The sequence below is a fragment of the Ranitomeya imitator genome, chromosome 1 (genome assembly GCF_032444005.1).
Source record: "Ranitomeya imitator isolate aRanImi1 chromosome 1, aRanImi1.pri, whole genome shotgun sequence".
NCBI classification, from domain to species: Eukaryota; Metazoa; Chordata; class Amphibia; order Anura; family Dendrobatidae; genus Ranitomeya; species Ranitomeya imitator.
The window spans coordinates 330,135,088-330,151,273 of NC_091282.1; the positions used below are offsets into that span (position 1 = coordinate 330,135,088).

General features: G+C 41.5%; 1 protein-coding gene across 1 annotated transcript in view; it reads right to left on the reverse strand.

Moving 5' to 3' along the window:
• MYO18B (myosin XVIIIB) overlaps nucleotides 1-16,186 on the reverse strand; it is a 1,113,366-nt gene that overhangs the window by 1,072,858 nt on the left and 24,322 nt on the right. Inside the window, exons 6-9 of the mRNA XM_069750613.1 lie at nucleotides 15,628-15,740; nucleotides 8,676-8,852; nucleotides 7,510-7,708; nucleotides 2,666-2,808 (exon numbers count right to left, since the gene is read on the reverse strand). Coding sequence (XP_069606714.1) covers nucleotides 2,666-2,808; nucleotides 7,510-7,708; nucleotides 8,676-8,852; nucleotides 15,628-15,740 — 632 coding nt within the window. The remainder of the gene's footprint in view (nucleotides 1-2,665; nucleotides 2,809-7,509; nucleotides 7,709-8,675; nucleotides 8,853-15,627; nucleotides 15,741-16,186) is intronic.

Below are 16,186 nucleotides of genomic sequence, written 5' to 3' on the forward strand. Positions count from 1 at the left end.
TCTGACTAACTCACTGTTGCTAGTTCACACACTTGACGCTGCTATACCAAGGTGCCTGTTTGCTTACGCGGCTCTTGTATTCCTAAGAGCTGTCCACACTCTCAATTCTGCTATACTAAGGTGCCTGTCTGGCTGCACGGCTCCACTGTTCCAAGTTGCTGTACACATATTGGACCTGCTTTACCAAGATATTTGTCTGACAATACATTCCAACTGTTCCAAGGTGTGGTCCACACACTCCAACTGTGGTAAACCCAGGTACATGTTTGCCAGCATACATTTTCCGAGGTACTCTCTGCACACACGGCTTTGCTGTTCCAATTTGCCTTGCTTTTTACAGTGGAATGTAAAAGTTTGGGCACCCCTGATCAAAAATACTGTTATTGTGAACAGTTAAGCAAGCTGAAGATTAAATTATCTCTAAAAGGGCTAAAGTTAAAGATGACACATTTCCTTTGTAATTTAGGCAAAAAATTGTCATTTTTTACATTTTAGAAATTACAAAAAGGTAAATGGCCCAATGCAAATGTTTGGGCTCTGTTGGAGATTTGTGTACTCAGATAACTCTAACCAAGTTTCTAACCTTAATTAACCTGTTAGGGTTATGTCTAATGCCCCATCCTGTTTAGGAATAGCCAGGTAATGCAAATTTCCCAGGTTTTTAAAAACCCAGCCTCCTCTATCCTTGTGCCAAAACAACAGCAGCCATGGGTTCTTTTAAGCAGCTGCCTAGCACTATGAAAATAAAAATAGGGAAGGCTATAGGAAGATAGCAAAGCGCTTTCAAGTAGCCCTTTCCTCAGTTCGAAAATGTAATTAGGAAACGGCAGTTAACAGGAACAGTGGTCAAGATAAGGTCTGGAAGACCAAACAAAATTTCAGTGAGAGCTGCTTGTAGGATCGCTATAGAGGCAATTCAGAACCACTGCTTGATTGCAAAGTCCTTCAGATAGATTTAGCAGACTCTGAAGTTGTGGTATATTGTTTTACTGTTCAGAGACACCTGCACAAATATGACCTTCATGGAAGAGTCACCATAAGAAAACCTTTCCTGCATCCTCACCTTAAAATTCAGCATCAGAACTAAGCAAAAGGATATCTAAACAAGCCTGATGCATTTTGGAAACAAGTCCTGTGGGCTGATGGGGTTAAAATAGAACTCTTTGGCCACAATGATCAAAGGTATGTGTTGCAAAAAAATGTCACAGAATTTCAGGAAAAGAACATCTCAACAACCATTAAGCCAATGGAGCAGGTAACATTTCATGGGTAGAGGGAAGAATGGATTCAATGAAATTTCGCTACATTTTTGATACAAAACTAACACCATCTCTAAAAAAGCTGAAGTTGAAAAGAGGATGACTTTTATAAATGGATAGTGATCCTAAACACAAGTCAAAATCCTCAATAGACTAACTCAAAAGGCACAAGATGAAGGTTTTACACTGGCCCTTACAGTCCCCTGATCTGAACATCATTGAAAATCTGTGGCTAGACCTTAAAATATCAGTGCATTCAAGACGACCCAGGAATCTCACAGAACTGGAAGAATGGATGAAAATCCCTCAAACAAGAATTTAAAGACTCTTGGCTGGCTACAAAAAGCGTTTATAAGCTGTGATACTTTCAAAAGGGGGGCTACTAGCTTCTACCCAAACTTTTGCATCAGCCCATTTTCGCTTTTGTCATTTTTAAAATATAAAAAAAAAATTTTGTTGCCTAAAATACAACGGGAATGTGTCATCTTTAACTTTAGGTGTTTTAGAGATCATTTAATTTTCAACTTAGTAGATTGTGAGCCCTCACGGGCAGGGTCCTCTCTCCTCCTGTACCAGTTATGACTTGCATTGTTCAAGATTATTGTACCGGTTTTTATTATGTATACCCCTCCTCACATGTAAAGCGCCATGGAATAAATGGCGCTATAACAATAAATAATAATAATAACTTGCTTAATTGTTGACAATAATAGTAATTTTGACCATGGGTGCACAAACTTTTACATGCCACCGTATATGACTCAGCTGCTCCAAGGTTCAAAAACACTGGGCTCTGCTGCTTTAAAATGCCTGTCCCTACATTTAGCTTCATTATTACACATTATTCCACATCCCAAACTGCATTTTCAGCTCCGCTGTTCCATCTGAACAGCTCAACCAAACCTATGGCTCAGTGAATTCAGGTGAGTCATGTTAATTTTTTTGAACATAAAGATTCCTTCAGTATATTGTTGTAAATCACCCAAAAATATTGGTGTATTCTCATGTCTTCAAACAGAGGCCGGAAAGGTAACTGTCGGAGATGGTTTAGTGAATACTGCATTGAGTAGGGGGTTGGACATGATGATCCTGAAGGTCCCTTCCAAGTTTGACATTCTATTATTTTATGATTCTTACAGCAACAGACATAATTTCCAACTAAATGAGCAGTTTTCTATTTGTCATGCATTCGTTTTTTTGCAGTTATTAATCATTATCATTAATGTATCAATGATCATTTTAATTTGTTCTAAATATATTTCGTATGCTCTAGCTCATATATCCATGTATATTGTACAATTTTGACAAAAGTCAACTTAAAGCAAATTTTAACATAGGGTTTCATACTTTACTGTAAATGGATGATCTAGGAGGATTTTGCACAATCAAATAATAGTGGCCATTACCTGTAGGTGGCCTGCAGTGACACGTCCAGCAGAATTGAAGTCCAGAGACATGACCATGGAGAAACGCGTGGAATTATTGCATTCACTAGTGGACACTCCACCAAAGGATTTTAGAATGGTGAACATTGCATGAATCTTCTCCACTGAAAAACATAACGGTTTTATATAATGCCCAGTATATCAGATCTACTGTATATATGTAATAACGGGAATGATCTTCTGTTACTATTGGGCAGCACTGCATAGCATCCATGCCTTGGTGTTGTAGGCTTCAGGACATGGACAAAATACACACTGGGTTGTCTCACTCAGCTGCACAGGATACAAACGCCATCTGATAACAGTAGTAGGACTGCAGAATACAGACTGTCTCTCCGTCGGCTCCCAATTTTTTTCTTCATAGAGTAGAAATACTAGAGATTGGTTTGCAAGTGGCGCTTTAAAATCTCATTACAGGTAACTCCACAATGGAGCTCATGCAGCTATTGCAGGTATATAATCGAAACGCGCGTCAGGGGGTAGATCTAGCTCCTCGGCACTAGGTTACTTCCATCATGGGTAAGCAATTCAGCTGTTAAGGGCACCTTTCTTTCCCTCTCTGTGGGGGCGCATTGTCACTGTGGCAGCCTCAGGGGATTCACTATGAAAGGTATATTTTTGTTACATGGGTGGATTTCCTTTATTGGATGTTTTCCTTTATTGGATGCTGCTCTTCCCTTGGTTGTTCCTTCCCGGGGAAAGGCCTGGCTATTCACTGCCTGCGTTGAGAAACACGTGATGGTGTCTCTGCAGCTCCTCTACATGCATTTGCATATTTGGGGGCAGTGTTCTGGATCACTGCGTTGAGAAACACGTGATGGTGTCTCCGCGGTGTTGGATATTTTGGTCTCCACGAGGTCAATCATTCGTGCCTTTATAGACTTTCTACTAGGCACTGCTCCTGATAGCCAGTTTCCTACTCCACACTGATGAGGGAAAAAACCCCGAAACAGCTGTCTGTGGATGGATACCATGCTTGGCATAGGTGGTTTTCCTTTATTGGATGTTTTCCTTTATTGGATGCTGCCCTTCCCTTGGTTGTTCCTTCCCAGGGAAAGGCCTGGCTATTCACTGTCTGCGTTGAGTAACACATGATGGTGTATCCGCAGCTCCTCTACATGCATTAACCTCTTAATTGTGGCAGCCAGCCACACTGTGGTGAGGTAAAAGCATCCCATGACCGCACAGAGGCCTCACTTTTGTTGCCTCTCCACAGCACAGGTTATAAGAGGAAGCCAACAGATTCTAGTGGGGAGTCTGAAGGACCTGTGATGACATCAGAAGAGGGAGGGCTCTGTGCTGTCATGTGATGCTCCAACCCGCCCACTTTATGACATCACACAGGTCCTTATGCCCAGCACTCAGCGTCCAGCCCAGGCAGGTATGCAGTGATCTTGTCCCCTCTGACCCCTGCTGCTGCCTCCTCCTCCACTGGACACAGATTTCCCCAGCTGCTGCAGGAATCCAGCGCTGGGGAAACCATGTGTGTCTGCTGCTTAAGTGGAGTATTCATTTGCTGCTCACTGCTCAGGCTGACAGGTGGGCAGGGAAGTGGCTAATGAATATTCACTGCACTTAATCATTGGGACCATATGGTTTCCCCAGTGCTGATTCTGGCAGCGGGCACATTTTTCTGCCTCCTGAAAGTGGGATCCCAGTGCGATCCCACTAGCCGCTGCCCCCTTCACACATGTTACATCCCTACCATAAGACGCACCCACACTTTCCTCCCAAATTTGGAGGAAAAAAAGTGTGTCTTATGGTCAGAAAAATACGGTAATATATGTTTTAATGATCCCTAATAGGTCACTATACTGAATCCTGCCTGGCAGTGGAGGTTGGCACCCTTAGTTTCTGCGGTACGTCACCTCCACTCAATGGCGGCTTTCCCTGATGACTCTGATAGCCCCTATCAAAATAAAATATGTCCCAATACACCCTGTTACACATGAACAACAGCAAAATGGTGGAAACCCACCAGTGGTAGTGTAGATCAGTGCAATATTAATAAGTACCAAATGAAAAAAGTTGACCTACTCCTGTTTGCGATGGTATCGAGACAAGAGAAGCAAAAAATGGATTACGCTTTGCAGATATAGTTATATGAAATGAAAAACTGGTGGGAACCCACCAAGTCTTCTATATTAAATCATCGAAATAGGAATAGTTCATGTTAACTTTCAAGGACAAAATTAAATGTCCACTGAACTTAAGATCGTAACAAAATCCACATATTCATGAATAACCCAGCAGAAATAACCTTAGATCAAAATATCATCATATAAAGAAAAAATCAGGGTGCAGTAATAGCATACTCATCTGGTTGTCCTACTGTGGCTCATTGGCTCAGTGGCAATGATTCCATTGCAAAAATCAGACCATAAAAAGGTGACAACCATAGTGAGATGGTGTGTAGCAATGTCCCATATCAATGCCCAATGCATGCTGGGATACTCAAACAAAGCATCATCAGGGGGCAGAGGATGCAGTCACTGGTGCAGCCTCTGCCCCCTCCCTGAAATTAAGCGTCATCAGTGATGCTCATTTCAGGGGCAAGGCTAGTCCCTGTGTGATGTGCGCTTTGCAATGTGCACAATGACAGTACGCTCTGTTGCCAGCTCAGATCAGCAGTAATGAGACAGCATCAGAGCGCACTGGTAGCCAACATTGCCCCCCAAAGTACGTCACTTGAGGGGGCAGCACTGGTCTCTGCATTTCGTGTACTAATAGTTATCTGTTTTCACATGCTGGTGATAAAAAATGTTCTTATGCGTTTCTAGCTCTATGTTTGCCCTTAGCCATAGAGACTGTCATTCTTTATGACTAAGGGTGCATATAGCACCAGAAATAGGTACGAGCATTTTTTCTATCACCAACATGTGGATTTTAAATGTTTGGATTAAAATTTGAAGATTTTATCTATTTTTTTGATGTGACGATCAACTTTATTTTTCTTGGACATGTTTTCTGATAGACAGCAGTATTTGAAAAGGCACCCATTGCACATAAAGCACAGATTTCATCATTAATTGCATGGTGATCGATTTATTCAACATTTTTCCCTAGTATATTAGACTTTAGATTATGACATTAAATACATAGGGATTGAGGATGAAAATGACTTTGTATGTCGGACCTCACCTTTAAGGCTGCATTTAGATTTGTCGACCAAGACTATCAAACTACCAGTGATTGGCTACTTGTAAATCAAATGGTGGTCGTTTAATAGCCTGTTTAGACTGACTAATCCAATTTCTTTTGCACACATATCATTCTGTGCACATAAAATGGCATAGTTCTCAGCAGCACAGGTCCAGCTTACACATGACAATGTGCTGCCGAGAATGATGATTTTTAAATCTATTTAAAAAATATTTCACCTGGTGAACGAGAGTTATGCTTGTTCATTGTGAGATTGGCATCAGGTGTAGACAGGCTGATAATTGAGAATGACCATTCTTAGGAGTGTAAAAAAAGACACAGTGAAAAATGAAATATTACATGACAGTTACAGTGGGGAAAAATAGGGCTCATACTCACTTGTGCGAGACTCGGATGAGTCTCGCACGGCAATACCCGGCCCTGCTTCCGCCACTCGAATCGGAGCGTGCGGCCGTATAGGAATACCAGGTGCAGTGACGGGTATTGCCAGGCAAGACTCATCCGATTCTCGCACAATTGAGTATCAGCCCTTAAAATGAGAAAACAAATCTAGAAAATCACCTTGTCTGATTTGGCACGATTTATTTTGCAAATTATGGTGGAAAATAAGTATTTGGTCATTAACAAAAGTTCATCTCAATATTTTGTTATATATCCTTTGTTGGCAATGACAGAGGTCAAACGTTTTCTGCAAGTCTTCATAAGGTTGCCACACACTGTTGTTGGTATGTTGGCCCATTCCTCCATGCAGATCGTCTCTAGAGCAGTGATGTTTTGGGCCTGTCGCTGGGCAACACGGATTTTCAATTCGCTCCAAAGGTTTTCTATGGGGTTGAGATCACGGATCAGTCGTCCTGGTCCCTTTGCAGAGAAACAGCCCCAAAGCATGATGTTGCCACCCTCATGCTTTACAGTAGGTATGGGGTTCTTTGGATGCAACTCAGCATTCTGTCTCCTCCAAACACGAAGAGTTTTGTTTCTACCAAACAGTTCTACTTTGGTATCACCAGACCATATGACGTTCTCCCAATACTCTTCTGGATAATCCAAATGCTCTCTAGCAAACCAGATGGGCCCGATCATGTACTGGCTTATGCAGGGGGGACATGTCTGGCACTGCAGGATCTGAGCCCCTGGGGGGTGTAGTGTGTTACTGATGGTAGCCTTTGTTATGTGGTCCCAGCTCTATGTGATCATTTTGACTCCATGGGGTGAGATCTTGCATGGAACCCCAGATTGCAGGACATTATCAGTGGTCTTCTATGTCTTCCATTTTCTTATTATTGCTCCCACAGTTGATTTCCTCATGCCAAGCTACTTGCCTATTGCAGATTCAGTCTTCTCAGCCTGGTGCATGGCTACAATTTTGTCAATTGCAGGCCTCTCTCATCTTTTTAAGTGGGAGAACTTGCACAAGTTGTGGATGACTAAATACTTTTTTTCCCCACTGTAACTGTGTAGACTGCTCAAGTCTGCCAGAGTGGCTACCTGTCCAGAGCAGGAGACCCCTTTCAAAGATGTCTATGTGCCCCAAGTAGACAACTCTTATGTAATTCCCTTGTATGTTAGTATAGTCTCATCCATGCTGAAAATAAAATTATGACTGTAATAAAACCGTATGTGAATAGTATTGGTGAGCCTACCTGTTACTCTGTTGTCCACACTTCCAGCAGCATCCACAAGGTATTCCAATGCCGTCTGACAGCCAGTTGTTTTGCCTGCGCTGCTTCTGCCCAAGGGCACAATGGTTTGATCCTGGCGCTGGGTCAGCATGTTCCAATAGGCTTTCTGAGCCACTGCGCAGATGTGAGGCGGCATACCATCCTTTTTCCCTTTAAAAACCTAGTGGAACAAAGCTAATGGACTTAGTGTGCCTGTAATACACTATGCACTGGGCCGACATTCAGTTGAATTATACCTTTGCAGTTAAGCGATCTGAACTATACCTTGGTGCTGTAACCTGCCGTCAGAGCAGATAATATAAAAAGAATATTATAACTATTCATAAACTTTTCAAATAGCTGTCTGTGTGATATGTGTGTGTTTTCCTGATCTGACAAACAGTAATAGATAAACCCTATAATCAAGTCAGAAACCACCAGTAGGATTGTAAAATTGCCAGTGCTGCTAACAGCAAATATAAATGAATTTACATCTAGACTCCATAGCGCTGTTTAGTGTGGGCGTCATATTAAATACATAGATGTGTGCTGCCACCTAGTGTACGCAGAGAAAACTGCATTTGCAATTGGAATTTTATTTTTCCTATTACAAAGAAAATCCTTCATAAACATGATAGAAGACTTATCTGACAATGCATGGAGGCTGTGCAGTTTCCATGTCCTGAGGTACCATACTTTATTGGGTGCTATGTGTGTGAAGTATTCCTCCATTCATATGATATCCCAATGGGCAAACCACAGTCAGAGTTTTAAACTTCTAGGTACGAAACCAGAGCCATATGGAGTCACGGTAAGTACAAAATAGAGCTACTACAGCGTTCTTAGATTGCAGGCTTCATAATAATCTGTTGTTAATCTGTAGACCCCTACAATAATACATTACAGGATTTAATTTCTTGGTTATAGTGCATGCAGAATAATGTCTTCCTAAAACAATAGTATAAAGGCCCAATAAATGTACTGGCATTAATATCACAAAAACTTACAAAAGTATATAAAGAGTGGCTACTATTCCGACCTATGTGAGGAAATGTATCTGGAAGATAAACTACTGATCATGGGGAAAGTATCAGGGAATCCTGCCAGTTACCGCACTGAAGAAGACTGCAACAATAACATTGTCCAACCTTTGTAGAAAAGTTTGCGACGGGTCCGTGTGGTTTAAGTACTATCAGGTTTGGTCCGGCATAGGTGTGAATCAGCTGGGACTGGTAGCGCTGCCATAGAGTGTGGATTACACTGGATTCATTCAGACTGGTAAGCGTAGTCAGATCTTCTGCATAGTCAAATTTGGACGGATTTGTCTAAAGAAAAAATATCCAAACAAATATCAAATACAAAAGCTTCTCAAAACTAAAACTCCTCATAAGACAAATGTCTTTACTTTCAGCCTGGGTACTATGTCTGCCACTATTATACGAAAGCCACAGCTGACAATACTATGTAAGAGATACTCATTTAAGTGTATTTGCGAACATGTTGCTATTAACTTATTTGTGACTAGAGATAAGCAAAACTTTTAAGGTTTGGCTTTGATCGTCGAACTTCCCGAACAGGGCCTCGGACCAGCATTTCTAGCTTAAACATTCATAAACTGATCAATGCTTAAGCTAGAAAGGCTGGTCCAAGCCCGGTGGATGAGGTGGGTGAGTGACAGGTGTAGGCCTGATGCTCTGAGAGCACTGCCAAATTCAGGCAACACACATGAAGGAGACCCAACTTGGAGTCCAAACATTTCAAAAAATTAGGGGTAGACACCAGGAAAAGTGGCATCAATTGACCGATAGTAGAAATGCTATAATGGCGCAGCAGTCAGGCATGAGACAGGGTCTGGGCCAGTATTTACAGCTTTGAAATTAATTTGAAATTAAGAGGTGCATATGGGACCAGTGTAAGCCTGCTGTGCTGGGAGCCCTGATACCATGGAACAGCTCAACCTGCTTTTCTGCTCAGCCACACTCAGGTGGCACAAATATCAGCTTCATAGACTACTGTTGGGAAAATTTAAGGACAGCAACACAGGTAGTTGACTGAAAGTAAATGCAGGCCTGCCAGTCTGGGAGCTCAACTACTACAGGCAACACACATGGAAGGAGCCCTAACATGGAAGGAGTCCAAACATTTCCAAAAATTAAGGGCAGACACCAGGAAAAGTGACATCAATTGATCCACAGTAGAAATTTTATAATGGCGCAGCATGGATAGATGGGACAGGGCATGTCCCAGAATTTCTAGCTTATAAATTGATCAGTAAGAGATGGATGAGTGACAGGTTTAAGCCTAGTGCTCAGAGTCCTCAGAGTCCCACTGAGTGGGGGCTTGCATTGGTGGCCATCACACTAAGTAAGGGACTGTGGGAGAATCATAATTAAGGGTCATCATACTGTATGGGGGCTGTGGGGACCATAAGACTGTATGGGAGGCAGTAGGTATATCATACTGAGGAGGGTGACCATATTGAGTGGGGCCATCATACTAATTGGTTGCTGTGGGGCCATCATACTGAGTGGGGCCTCTGGGAGCATCATACTGAGGGTCTGTGGGAGTATCATGCTGAGAGACCATCATACTGTGTGAGGGGCTGGGGGCAATGGTACCGAGTGAAGGCAAAATGGCTGTGGAGGCCATGATATTGACAATTGTGGGGGTAGTATATGTTGTGTGCATGGGTGGGACATTTTTGAGAGCATCAAACTTTATAATAGTTATGAACGGGGTTTTGCGGGTGAGAACACAAAGGTGCTTCAGTATATTCATAATTACTGTCTATATGTCGCAATATATTTTATAAACGTTGATAGCTATGACACCTATGACTGACCTCGCTTCTTGTGGGGGAAGAGTGAAGAAGGGCAGATAAAACTTTTCCTATGGAGCCACATGAATTTTATGTATGCCCCTGCAAAAATCAAACCCTACTAAAGCCCTGTCGGTGGAAAAATAAAAAACTATGCCTTTCAAAATATAGAAAAACATGATTTTTTGTCAAATATGATTTTAGAATGCAAATTTCGTATTTCTGTAATCATAGTGACCCATAAAAACAAGACCGTCATGAATTTTATATAAAATTGTAAAAGTGTCAAATTTGAGGCTTAAGTAACATTTTAATGGAAAAAGTTGTGTCTGACTTTCGATAAGTCAGTGTTGCAGATTGCTATCGAAGTGCCAATAGTAAGAGCTGAAGACAGCAGATGGTGAGTATAATGCTAGAGGTCATGGAAATTACATTAGTGGCACCACAGTGCTGAAATAAAAAATAAATGAAAAAAAAAACAATTGGGGGTTTTCTTACACACAGGCCACTTTATATCTGAAGTGGACCCTAAAAAAATAGTTTTTATAAATTGCACTGAAAAAATATAAAAATGTTGGTAAACTTTTAAAAATTCCAACAATTTAACAAAAAAAAATTGTAGAAATGAGAGTGACATAGAGTAAATGCTATTTATTAACTATTTTGTGCGGTATGACTATCTGCTTTAACTATTTCTCAATAGAGATGAGTGAACTTTTTGACATTCAGTTCGGCGACATGTAAATGTTCACCAACTTGTTCGACGAACATAGCCGAACGTCAAAAGCCACTCCTCCCCTCCACTCCCGCACCTTTATGACAGCTGATCTGGTCAGCTGTCACATGCTCCTAACAGCAGCGGGTGAAATTGCGATCCATCAGTGGCTGTTAACATGTTAAATGCCGCTGTTGAGTTATGACAGCGGCATTTGCCATGCACGCTTCAGGAGCACATTCCAGTGAAGTCATTGTCCCTTGTAAGAGAATTAAAATAATTAACAACAATATTCCTCAATTTTTGTGGAGAGAATAATAATCCATTTGTCTCGCGACAGGTCTAGCGCTGAAACATTTAGATGGCAGTCTGCATTGTTGCATGATGTGACTATACAGCCTGGCATCCAGTAGAGACATTGAGCAGCATGTGCTACCACTGCTTCGTGTCTCACAGTGAACTCCTATAACCTGACTGACATCACGTCAAGCGTGAGAAAGTTCTCATGCTTGCGGTGTCATCAGAAAGGTCCCGGGAGTTCACAGCCAATGACCTCAGTTCAACTCACTGACATCAGCATGAGCGCCGTTACAACTTTTCCCACAGCACTCGCACTGACGTCAGTGAGATGAACTGAGATCATTGGCTGTGAACTCCCAAGACCTTTCTGACAGCACCGCAAGCGACTGTCATCTAAATATAGCAGAGCTAGACCCGTCACAAGACAAATGTATTATCTTCTCAGCAGACAGGTGAGGAATATACTTGTTCATTATTTTAATTCCCCTTCAAAGGACAATGGCTTCACTGGAATGGGTGATGACATGAGTAGGGTTTAAGTAAGATTAATTAAAGGAGTCTGTGTCATTATTTCAATTAAAGGACTTTATTCATGGTGTGTGTGTTTTTATACAATATGACTATAAGATTAGTAATGGGGGAGTCTTATAGACACCTCTCCATTTCTAACCCGTGGACTTGATGTCACCAGCCAATACAGAGGTGACATCAACATCACAAATATGAACCCCACTTGCCACCTCCACAGGGCAAGTGCGAAGAGCGAGGCAAAGCACCAGAATTTGCACATCTAATAAATGCTCCTTTTCTGGGGCAGCTGTGGGCTGTTATTTTTAGGTTGAGGGGGCCAATGTCCATGGCCCCTTACCTTACATGGAATACCAGCCCCCAGCTTTCTGCTTCAGCTTGGCTGGCTGTCAAAAATGAGGGGGAAGTAATTTTTTTATTATGATTACTCCCATCAGTCGCTGCTTGCTCTCGCTGTTAACAGTTGAATACAGCTCTCAATATTGTTTCCTGCTGATCACAGTACGAGCAGGGGATTGAGATGTGAGCTGTCTTCACTTCTGCACCTGGCACTGGGGAACAGCGTGAACAGTACCGCTGATTCCCAAGCGTCAGTATGTGTCACTCTGATGACATAGGGATGCTTTGCAGCCCGTGCTGCTACCGGAAACACTGACGTCTGTAAGAGCCCTTAGTGAACTCGGTCATTTACTGAACTTTGGCCGACTTTTGCATATTTTTAGGAAAAATGCTTGTGAATCTGAACACAAATCCGAACGAACTACGTCATTGCGTCAGCTGTTTCACATGTTGATTGGAGGAGGAAGTGGCCAAAGGCCCCTCCTCCACCAATGCTGACTGTGGGAAACAGCAAGCGGGCAGGCACGGTGTGGCCCGTGAACCTCAGGTTTTCAGCCCCACGGCTGTCTCAGTCTGGACTGAGACAGCGAGAGGGCCCGATGTGGCCCACGGGCCGAACTTTGCCCAGGTCTGCTTTAAGTCATTCAAACATCATTTTCAAAGGAAATATTTTTTAAAAATATAGATAAATAGATAGATAGACTAAAAGCCGGCAATTCATGTGCCGCATACAGTAAGATCACAGCGTGACAGGTTAGAATAGAATATATAGAATAGATATACACACATAGAATAGGTAGATAGATAAATGTCAGTGACACACACATGTATATTTTTATATACAGTATATTACATAGTATCTATGGCCCCTTCCTAGGCTATTAATATCAGCCCGCAGCTTTCTGCCTAGCCTTTGCTGGTTATTAATCATAGGGGGACCCTACGTCATTGTGGGGGGGTTCCCCCATTCTAATAGCCAGTAAAGGCTAAGAATAGAGCTGTGAGCTGATATTAATAGTCTGCGAAGCTCCATGGGTATTACCCCCTTCCCAGGCTATAAACATCAGCCCCCAGCAGTCAGCTTTCTGTATGCTGGTTAAAAAAAATTATGCAGGAGCCCTCACCATTTTTTTTTCAGAAAAATAATCTTTTAATAATTAAATACATGTACCGTAAGCTGCACACACACTGTACTAATTGTATATGTCACTAACAGCTATATATCTATGTATTCTATGGGTATTTACTGTATGTAATCCATCTATTCCTCCTGATGTGATTTTACAGTACATGGCTGCTGAATTGCTGGCTTTTCTTCTATCAATCTATCTATGTAATATATATACATATATATACATATATATATATATATATATATATATATACCAAATAGCAAAAAGAAGGCAGCACTCCAAAAGTTTCAGATGAAAAAGAGGTGAAGTTTTAATCGACCCACATCACTGCGCGACGTTTCGGCTCACTGAGCCTTTTTCAAAAAGGCTCAGTGAGCCGAAACGTCGCGCAGTGATGTGGGTCGATTAAAACTTCACCTCTTTTTCATCTGAAACTTTTGGAGTGCTGCCTTCTTTTTGCTATTTGGTATACATGTTGGATTAATGTTTGGACCATTTTTATCCAGGGGGCTAGGCACCCACCATTGGTGAGCATTGTGCTGTTCCATTTTCTTTATATATATATATATATATATATATATATATGTATGTGGGTGTGTGTGGGTGTCACTGACATCTATATATCTACCTATTCTATGTGTATATATATTGTATTGTAACCTGTCACGCTGTGATATTACTGTACGCGGCAGATGAATTGCCGGCTTTTCCAAAGAGAACGGTGTGTAAAAATTGGACAGCACTCGCATGGTTGGAGTGCTGTGCGATTTTTTTGTTTGTTTGTTTTCTCGCACCCATTGACTTCTATTGTGGGATGCGATTCGATTTCTGATTACTATCGCAGCACGTTGCGAGTTTTTTCCAGTCCAATCGTGATCCGATCCGAGCGGGGAAGAAAAACGCAAATGAACACACGATCATAGTATAACATTGGTCCCAATGCAATCCGATTTTTCATCGGATTTCTTTGGTCCGATTTTGACGCAAGTGGGAATGAGTCCTAACATGTGACTAATTCATTAATTTATTAATTCTTAACAAATTAGACGCATCTTAGTCCAGCGGTCCCGCTCATTTGGACTGGCAGCGCAACATTGATTTTAATGAATCAAGAGTAGATCATAGTGCCAATAAATAATTACTTCAATCTTTCTCTCTTGCTTTTAAAAGTTTTACAATGTTCTAGAGAACAAAATCAATAAGACTTTCATAAATAATATATTTTCAGTCCAGCCAGTAGAATAAACTAAACACTGAGCACAAATGTGAACTGAGTTTATTCACGTCTCAAATCAATGTGACTGCTATTTTTTAGACTGTGTGATAGGCTGCTGCAGAACGGAATACTGAGGCTTAGCAATACTTATTAGTAAAGTCAAATGGTATAAATATAGTCACAGAAAGGGACTTGGAAAAAAGAATAATAAAATCTCCACTTTCTTTTTAACAGCCATTTTAGAAGAAGAAACCTTGTGTTGCATTTTACAATAGGCAATATAGAACTATGTTTAAGGGCCATCGTAACCCCCTAGAAGCACTAGAAAGATCCATGGGATAGGTGATACCTTTCTGATCATTGGTGGGTTTCATGAACCCCTACCAATCCTAAAGGCAGAACTGTAAAGTTTCCTGTTTGACTGAAGAGATGGCAGCATGCACACCTTCACTCTATTCATTGTCTATGAAGTTGCAGGAGATAGTCATGTTTAGCAATGGTGTGCTTATATGCTCCATTTAAACTGGGCACTTTAGTTAGCAAACTTTGGTTTATTTAAATAAATTGGAAATATAAAATAGGCAAAGTAGTTAAATACCTTTGGTGAAGAAATCCACTTTATTGTTCTTGTTCAATAACTATTTGAAATTTTCTGCTAATGAGATTTCAGGGCACAGGGGCCGGACTGTGCACTGGGGATCCCCTCCCTGTGTGAGATTCCCTGCCCCTCAGCCTACCTCTGGTCTGTGAACCTGCCTCCTCTGTTTGAGATCTCATCAGTGACCTGTTATTCACAGACTGAAGGCAGGCAGAGAGGCCGGGAATCACAAACATGGAAAAGACCGAGTGCACAGCCCACCCAGGTGCACTGGAGTGTAATTAGCAGAAATCCTCACATGGTGATTAAAGAAGAACCATAAAGCGGATGTCTTCACCAACGTTATCAATGTAATCAGTATTTCAGGGTCACTACAGTCACATCTTTACTGTGCATTACAAAATCGTGCTGACAGGTTCTGCTTGAAGAAAGATTTTTTTATCATATACTTGCCCTTTGGATATTTTCTTCATCCACATCTAAAGTTTGATCTTCAGCATCAATACGTATCCTGACTTTTCCATTCCCTAGTTCTGGTGTGCCCACATCTGGTTTAAGTTCAGTTGCTGTAGTCATGTAGGAGAAAAAAAATAAAAAATAAAATAAAGTGTAATTAAATTAGTTAAAGGGGTTGTCTAAAGTTCTAAAATGAAAGCAAAAACTAAGAAATGAGCTGGAACATAAGTTAGTATACAGTACATGCAACGTGTAGAAGCATGTTCATATTATTGCCAACAATCAAAACCTGAGGCCAAGTTCATACTTGCGTTTGGCTGGTCTGCATAATGCTGTGTACATCCTCCCTTAAGCTCCGCCTACGCTAACATGTTGCGTTCCCTCGCGGTCAGCGGGCACATCAAAACGCCGCATGTGGATGCATCCGCATACAATGCATGTCCCTGAGTACCCAATGGTAAAGATAGGTATGCAGGACACATGCAGAAGTAGGCAAAGAGTAGGCGGAACTTAAGGGAGGACGTATGCAGCGATACGCAGACCAGCCAAACACAAG